The following is an 8,998-nucleotide window of genomic DNA, read 5'->3' on the forward strand; positions in this document are numbered from 1 at the left end:
CCAGACAGCATTTAATGCATGGCATCACCTGCTTTGTCTGACATAACGGGCGTAACACAGTACATCCACCTTATCTATCCATCACCATCATCGATCTCCACGCACACAAGTTGATAACTTGAGCGGAATCGATTCATGTCACAAGTTAGGGCCCGCCGCGGTGCGACGCTGAAAGCCACATCGCATTCCGTTGGCGCTGCTCGCCGCTCACACACGCACCAGCATATGGACATCATATATGGACATCATCTAGCCCCAGCCCCTGCGGCACTGCCGGCGATCCTTGGCGCCTGGCCGCGACTTCCTAACGGTCGCCGCCCGACCGCATTAACGGGGCCATCGTGACTGGCGGGGAACTGAGTCGGGTCCACCACCGCGACTGGCGGGGCGCTGAGTCGGGTCCACCACCGTGACTGGCGGGGCGCTGAGTCGGGTCCACCATCGTGACTGGCGGGGCGCTGAGTCGGGTCCACCATCGTGACTGGCGGGGCGCTGAGTCGGGTCCACCATCGTGACTGGCGGGGCGCTGAGTCGGGTCCACCATCGTGACTGGCGGGGCGCTGAGTCGGGTCCACTACGTCGGCACACGCGGGAGCTAGCATGACACTGGTTGCACGTAACTTGCGTGGTTCCCGCGCCACCAGTTTTACAATTGCCGATTCGAGCAAGCGCAAGATGAAGGTCATTGTCAGCGACCCGCCCCCCCCCCCCGCCCTTGACGACGGGTGCCATGTGACACTGTTGCCATCTGCGGACCCGTGCCCTCCCGTGGGTCCCACGCAAGATCTCCGCCGCTCGGCCTCTCGGCCACCACAGCCCATCTCATGAGCAGCAGGCAAACTCAGACCAGCTGCAGGTGCGATGCATAGAACTCATCCCCTTACGCTGAGACACTGACTGAACTGAATCTGATGTCCCTGACGCACCGGCGTCACATCAATCCACAGCCACAACATACGCACTGATCAAGCTCTTTGGCTGATTGTTTTGAGTGGTGAGCAACCACAGCATTGCAGGTATAGACCATTACAGTCATAGAACATTCATGACAGAGTAATATCGTGATGGGCTCGTAGTCGACTCTAAACTCCATTTAATTGCTCTTCTTGGAATGGCATTCATGAATCAGGGCCGAGATCGGACTCATGACCAGTGTAATTGAATCTCTCGGATTTGGATTCATACTCAAGGCACTGGAGCATGGACCGAAGCAAGATTCAACATCTCAGTGCCTCGACCTGGAGCCCTGACTCAAGCAACCTTGGAGGGATTCACCAAAGACTCGAAGCGGCATGCTCGGACTGGTACCTCGGCATTATGACTAAGCCCGGCGCCCACCACTAGGTCCCCTCGTCGCCCCCCTCGCGCTGGATCCAGAGCGTCTCATACGCGTGCGCCAGGCCGATGCCGGGGAACTCGCCGAAGGACTTGATCGTGGCAAGCCGGAACCCGGCCGTCTCCAGCGCGCGCAGCGTCCTTAGCTGATGGCGCGCGTCCTCCTCCAACAGCTGGTGCTGCCAGCTCGGGTTGTCGCTGAGCGTCCCGTGCGGGAACATCAGGTGGAACTCGATAGCCACCTGCGGCGTGCCGCGCAGCGCCGTGCCGCCGGCGGTCAGCTGGTGCTGCAGCACGTTCCACTCGCTGCCCTCAGCGTCCAGCTTAATGTAGTCGATGCGACGGCCCTCGTGGCCCAGCGCGCTCTTGAGGTCGTCGAGCGTCATCAGCGGCAGATCGCGGCCATCGGCGGTGCGGTGCGTCCACGTGCGTCCGTCGATGCCGATGAGGTGGTGCTGCACGCCCGCCGGCAGCGACGTCATTTTGGCCACCGTCGGGTCGAACGCGTGCACCTCGCACCCGAAGCGCGCCATCTCGACCTCGAACGACGGATCGGTCCTGACGCCGAACGAATAGACCAGGCACGGCTCGCCCTCCGGCAGCAGCCCCGCGTCCAGGCACACCGGCTTCTTGCCGTCCATGGCGGCGACCACTTCACACTGGCCGCCGTCATTCCCCGAACAAAAGCACTTGCCGCCCGGCTGCATCAGCCGGCGGCAGTGCGTGCGCAGGTTGGCCTCCGAGAGCGCCCGAGCCAGCTGCTGGTACACCTGGAGGCCGGAGAGCGCTTCGACGGCGCGGGCGCGGTCCCACGCGCTGCAGCCGGTGCAGTCCTCCGACACGGATCTGGAGCGGAAGCGGTGCTGTGACAGGGCATGGTCTGGATGGTCATCTATGCTTGAGCCAGCGGCCATCTGGCTGGATGGCATGGTGGCAAGGAACAAAGTCACAAGTATGAAGATATTACATGAATATATCACAAGGTTTGAAGGCATCACAAGCTATGAATGTATCAGAAGGTATGAAGGTATCACAGGGTATGAATGTATCACAAGGTACAAAGGTATCAAAAGGTATCAATATATCAAAAGATATAAATGTATCGCAAGATATAGAGATATCAGTAGGTATGAAGGTATCAAAAGGTATGAAGTTATCAAAGGGTATGAAGATATCACAAGATATGAGTGTATCACAGGGTATGAAGGTATAAAAAGGTATGGAAGTATCACGAGGTGTGAAACTATCACAAGTTATGCAGGTATCGAAAGATATGAGGGTATTACAAGGTATGAAGTTAACAAAGGGCATGAAGGTATCAAAAGACATGAGGTATCACAAGGTACGAGTGTATCACAAGGTATACAGGCATCCCAAAGTATGAAGGTATCACAAGGTACGAGAGTAACACAAGGTATGAATATATGACAAGGTGGTATGAAGTCATCACAAGCTTTACAAGTATAAAGCCATAAGACATCCAGTAAGTGGCAATGCGCCAAAGTATAATTGGCCGAAATTGCAGCATGTGTCTTCGCCACAAAACCCTAAAAGACACGGACAAGTCATAAGCAGTGGGAAATTCAACACCAGCTGAATTATATGATATGGAGAAAAAAAACATCATGATGTTGTACGTGCCCCACCCCAGCTGTCCTCAGAGAATCCTCTTTCGGTTTAAAAGCGCCAATTTGGACTCCATGATGTACTCTGTTCCGTGATGTACCTTCGGTATAAGCCCTCATGTCATCTGCTCTATCCTGTTCCGCTTTCCATCTCACCCTACCCCTGACACTGTCCCTGCAATCTCCTACCTTGCCGAGGTCTCCCACCCGGCACCAAGCCTGACACCGGCCCTGCAATCTCCTGCCTCGCCGAGGTCTCCCACCCGGCACCAAGCCTGACACCGGCCCTGCAATCTCCTACCCTGCCGAGGTCTCCCACCGGGCACCGAGCCTAGCACCGGCCCCGCGATCTCCAGCCTCGCCGAGGTCTCCCACCGGGCACCGATCCTGGCACCGCCCCTGCAATCTCCTTCCTCACCGAGGTTTCCCACATGGGACCGAGCCTGGCACCGCCCTTATCATCCCTCGCCTGGTCGGTGTGCTCCGCCCCAACCATGAAGTTACCGTGAAGCAGGTACGTGTCCCCCACCCTGGGTGGGGGGGGGGGGACACGGGCGCCATACCGTGCCCCTGCGACCTCTCACCTGTCTTGTCGGTCATTGATCTTGAGTGAGGGGGACGACAGGACAAACAGAACGCCGCCGCCAGCCAGCAGGAGCAGCAGCAGCAGTCGTTTTCGAGGAACGAACGCACCGCGCGCGTTCCCAAGCGACGTCATCGAGACCTGCGGGAAGCGACGACGCCACTGATGACTGGACGTCAAGTGGCGACGACGCTACTGAGGACGATTTACGTTGTTCATCGCGGCAAATATGACGCTACGTAGGAAAACATTTGTGATATGGGGAGGGGGAGGGGAAGAGTTGACAAGTGCCGGTTTACAAGCAAGCCGAATCCGCTCCCGGTCCTCCTTGCTCATCCGTTGAAAATACGAAAATTCTGAGTGTGTTTTCACCTAAAAAGACGAGCCACTCGCAATTCATGAGTGGCCAGTGCTTAAAGGAATCAACAAAGGTAAAATATAATTGAAGAGTTACAATGGACCACATCAGCGGACCGCTTCACCAAGCGCGAGAGCGGCGCAGCTGTCTTCTCGCCGGCCCCCTCAGGGCTCAGGTTTCGGGTCAATGTACTGTCGTGCGGCCCACGGTTCCGGGGACCGGGGTCGCTGTGACCGTCCTTCCCGACCGGAAACAAATGGTTTCTCTTTGCTTTCTCCCAGTTTTGTCGCGCAAACGCGGCAGCCAGGTTCTGCGCGGCTCCGGGATGGGAATGCACGGCAGGTGCAGACAGACAGACAGACACAGACAGACAGACAGACAGACAGACAGACAGACAGACAGACAGACACAGACAGACAGACAGACAGACAGACAGACAGACAGACAGACAGACAGACAGACAGACAGACAGACAGACAGACAGACAGACAGACAGACAGCAGACACAGACATACAGACAGACGAAGACAGACAGACAGACAGACAGACAGACAGACAGACAGACAGACAGACAGACAGACAGACAGACAGACAGACAGACAGACAGACAGACAGACACAGACAGACAGACAGACAGACAGACAGACAGACAGACAGACAGACAGACAGACAGACAGACAGACAGACAGACAGACAGACAGACAGACAGACAGACAGACAGACAGACAGACAGACAGACAGACAACAGACACAGACAGACAGACAGACAGACAGACAGACAGACAGACAGACAGACAGACAGACAGACAGCAGAACAGACAACAGACAGACAGACAGACAGACAGACATACAGACAGACAGACAGACAGACAGACAGACAGACAGACAGACAGACAGCAAGACAGACATACAGACAGACAGACAGACAGACAGACAGACAGACAGACAGACACAGACAGACAGACAGACAGACAGACAGACAGACAGACAGACATACAGACAGACAGACAGACATACAGACAGACAGACAGACAGACAGACAGACAGACAGACAGACAGACAGACAGACAGACAGACAGACAGACAGACAGACAGACAGACAGCAGACAGACAGACAGACAGACAACACAGACAGACAGACAGACAGACAACAGACAGACAGACAGACAGACAGACAGACAGACAGACAGACACAGACAGACAGACAGACAGACAGACAGACAGAGATAGAGAAGAGAAGAGAGAGAGAGAGAGAGAGAGAGAGAGAGAGAGAGAGAGAGAGAGAGAGAGAGAGAGAGAAGGAGGAGAAGAGAGAGAGAGAGAGAGAGAAGAGAGAGATAGAGAGGAGAGAGAGATAGAGAGAGAGAGAGAGAGAGAGAGAGAGAGAGAGAGAGAGAACGTAGGACATAGCAAAAAATTAAGATAAGACTGTTCTTACAGGTCACTTGACCTGTTCATGTGGTCAGTAAGCACTCAAACTATGTCCCCTTATGGCACCTGGATCCACCACTGGCAGCTCACGTGAAGTACACCTTACAGGAATGGGATCGACCTGGATATGGCAAACCGTGTTATAGCTCACGTTCGGCAAACTTCGGCCGCATATGGTCAGAGAACTTGGAACGGCACATCCACCATAAACGGCCCGAGCTTCAACCTTACGTGCCTCCCTAAAGCCGCTCTCGCAGTTGCCTCTTTCAGATGGCATTAGCTGAACGTGTGACGCGATCCGTCAAATTGATTTTTAAAGAATCTCACGAAGCTTCAGAAATGCATCTGCAAAAACTAACGAGAATGAAGAACCCTCCCTGGGCGATGCAGATAGTACTAAATTATCGGGGGCGTGCACTGCGTCTTCGTGGCCTGCAATAACACAAAGGCCATAACGGGCCGCAGTTCCACACCTCGGAGTGTTTTCGCACGTGACGCCTCTTGCAAAGAGCGGAATGAGAGATCAGCCGATGGCTTTTCAGCAAGCGCTGAAGACATGACCGAGCTCATGGTGCCTGCCTCGACGCCAAATAGGCCACGGGTCTGGTAGTTCGGGTCACGTTCGCACGAGTGAAGCAGGCCACCACCTACTGCGCGTGAGAAGCGGCCGACTGCAGCTGGGACGATGCACTGAGGCAGCCTGCAGCAAGGCGTGACGCGGCCACCTAACGGTGGCCTCGGGCTTGTCCTGCACTCGCGGCGTCCCGAACCGTTACCGGAAGCGGTGTGCTAGTGGGACCAACGCTGCAACGCGAGAGGTGGAGTCGCAGAACCCGCTCGGCCGTGGTGTGTCCCATCCGAACCCGCGGTCGGCCGTGGTGAAACGTGTCCCATCCAAACCCACGGGTGGGCTAGGCTGTGGGCGGGGCGGCATAAATGAAGCGGTGTTACGACAATGGAAACAGGAAAATGATAGCAAGAAATACAAGCTATGAAATGCAGCAATTCGGCGCTTGGCTGCTCCGGATTTGGACTTTTGGGAACATAGAAACTCTACGTGTTGTATTCTTACATGCCCGTACGATGTGCATTAGGCCGCACGAACTGTCGTGTGTATTTCTGCGTGCCCGTCGAGCCTGGAAAAGTAAAGGCGCTCTAGTGATGAAAAAGGCGTTGTGATGACGATGCATGTGTGCTGCTGATGATGCATCCAACAGGCCGTCCTGACGTGCCGACTTGCGGTGCCAGAGTAGCAGTAGATAGCAGAAGTAGCAGAAGACTCATGCTGACGAGAAAAACGACGGTGCATCTAAAGTCTGTGGATGCATCATTTGTCACTCACTTCTTGGGATTACTCTCACCAGCAAAGATGTCGCCTCATAATAATTTGAGTACCCGCTCAAGTTATGCTTGTGGTATTGCTATTTTTCATTTTGAACATTTGCCTCGACAATCTTTATGCATGAATGCAACTTCTTGAATCATGCATCACACAAGTCAGCTTAGAATGGTCTGATCGCAGGCTTACTTTCGTCCACTTTAACTTAGTTTTGCTTACTTTTGATTAGCTTCCTTTTGTGCTATCTAAAGCATGGATACGGATGCAGAAAACTCGGTGGTCTGTTTGCGGAATGGTTTGGATGAGTAAAGCACATGCGATTGTACACACGGCGAAACAGCCATAACTATGTCCATCATAGCAATCAGGACAGTTACTTATTTTTGAAAAAATATATATTTGGCAGATTAAGAGCGGACAAAGTCGTCCCCCTGCACCCGCTTGCCCGGTCGTCGGGCTTGTTATATTTCGCTTCATATTAAGCCTTGAAAACCCTTCAATATCCACCCCCCCCCCCCCCCCACCCGAATACCCCTGCCCACGCCAGTCTATTTTACAACCATTATCTGCCCCTGGAGTATATGTGCGTTCAACATATAAACAAAATACGTAACGTCACGGGTATATGCAGGATATTCAAACAGGACTATAATGGACGTTGTCAAAGCGGGGGGCTACCCTCAAGCACATACGGAGCAATATTTTATCATCAGCAACGCAGAAATAGGCGAACGTTTTGGCATGGATGGCTCCAGGGCGGTTATTGGTGTCGCGAAAAGGGAGACGACTATTATATATCACGTTCAGCCATAACACCGTCGTGCGTTTTAAATGGAGCATGATGCCCATACACGATCTAAGGACAGATGTTCGATGCCGCGGAGGTTTTTCTCAAAGCGGCAGTGAAAAGCGGACTGTCACGTAAAGAGGACTGGACTCGAGACCTCCAGAGGGAAGACTCGACTCAGCTCCGGCATGTTTGGTTAGCCCTAAGTGTAAGCCTAATTAGGTTAAGATCTGCACGCTGCACAAAAATGAAAAATGAAATTTTACATCCCATTCAAAACCTTCATGCCCCACTTCCCAGCTAATGTGAGGCTCCCATTTCAGTCTTAAGAGGCAACTCCGTCAAAAAATGTTTCTCTTCTTTCACCCAACTTCATATGTGCGAATATTTTCTCACGCCATGCGTCCACAAGACCATTATGCATGAGCATAAATCCATCTCAGTTCGTCAAGATGTGAACATGCTTTTGTATCCATAGATATAAGTCAGTCATGTAAATGCTCTCTGGGGTGTACACCTTTGCATCTGACCGCCGATAATTATCAGATATCTCTTATATACTTGCGTTGGCGACTCGCAACGCATTTCACACCGCTTGAAAACCCTCCCGTTTTATAGCCCCGGAACCACCTCTGCTGTGGCTTTTTGCCATGTCGAAATAATATTCATACTAATGACAACACTGTCCTATTTACTGGGAACATCGGCCACTGCCGCAAACACGAGACAATGCGTAATGCACGAGACAATGCGTGAGGGGAGGAGGCAGAATCGGCCGCCGAAATAGAGCCAATGCCTTTCGGCTCTGAGTTCTCAACTTCCGCATATATGACATAATCCTATCAAGGAAAACTTCACTTCATGAGGTAAGCATAGGGTGGTGCGCGCCGTTTCAAACTTGCAGCATTGTTACCGGCAACCTAAATTAACGTCTACTTACTTCCAAGTAATTTCTCCTCATGGTTTTGAAAACGCACATTGCAGTACGGTTATTGGCAACCTAAATCAACGTTCACTTACTTGCAAGCAACGTCTCATCATGGCTTTGAGAACACTGCAGACGACAGAGGATCCGAGGCAACGCCGTACGTCCGATTACCGCATGACGGTGGCAGCCGTGCGTCCGATTAACGCACGACGATGGCAGCCCTCCGTCCCTCGCGCCGCCGCTCCCAGCACTGCGGCCGAGGCATGCGGGCGGCCGTCGTCAGGGCTTGGAAAGTGAAATCACGTGATCTCGTGACGTCAGCGGTACGCACCCGGCTGGGCCGCCGTACCCCGCAATGCTGATTGTGGGAATTATACCGTTTTGTCATTGACTAACCGATACCGACAAAGCTATGAAACAAGCACCATATGATATCGCGTTTGGTACGCCTTCCTCTATCGAAAGCTTTCCGCTGTTTTTTCTAATCTTACCGTTCACGCAACATGGTGTCAAATCAAATCTTGTCAAACCTCATTCATGAATCTGTTTCCAACAAGACACACTTTTAAGTACCCGTAAGCGATTCAAATGCTCATTTTGCCAGTTTTTGTA

At 52.9% G+C, this 8,998-nt stretch overlaps 1 protein-coding gene across 1 annotated transcript; it reads right to left on the reverse strand.

Annotated features, from left to right (window-relative positions):
* Window positions 1-965: 965 nt before the first annotated feature.
* LOC119091006 (uncharacterized) lies at window positions 966-8,621 on the reverse strand. Its single transcript, XM_037213731.1, has 3 exons — window positions 8,479-8,621; window positions 3,545-3,684; window positions 966-2,181 (listed from the first exon to the last, which is right to left on the reverse strand). Exons 1-3 carry the CDS (start codon window positions 8,497-8,499, stop codon window positions 1,341-1,343), a joined length of 1,002 nt encoding a protein of 333 aa, XP_037069626.1. The 5' UTR covers window positions 8,500-8,621; the 3' UTR covers window positions 966-1,340.
* Between the last annotated feature and the right edge of the window lie 377 nt (window positions 8,622-8,998).

The sequence above is a fragment of the Pollicipes pollicipes genome, unplaced genomic scaffold (assembly GCF_011947565.3).
Source record: "Pollicipes pollicipes isolate AB1234 unplaced genomic scaffold, Ppol_2.1 Scaffold_1600;HRSCAF=1878_pilon_pilon_pilon, whole genome shotgun sequence".
Classification (NCBI taxonomy): domain Eukaryota; kingdom Metazoa; phylum Arthropoda; class Thecostraca; order Pollicipedomorpha; family Pollicipedidae; genus Pollicipes; species Pollicipes pollicipes.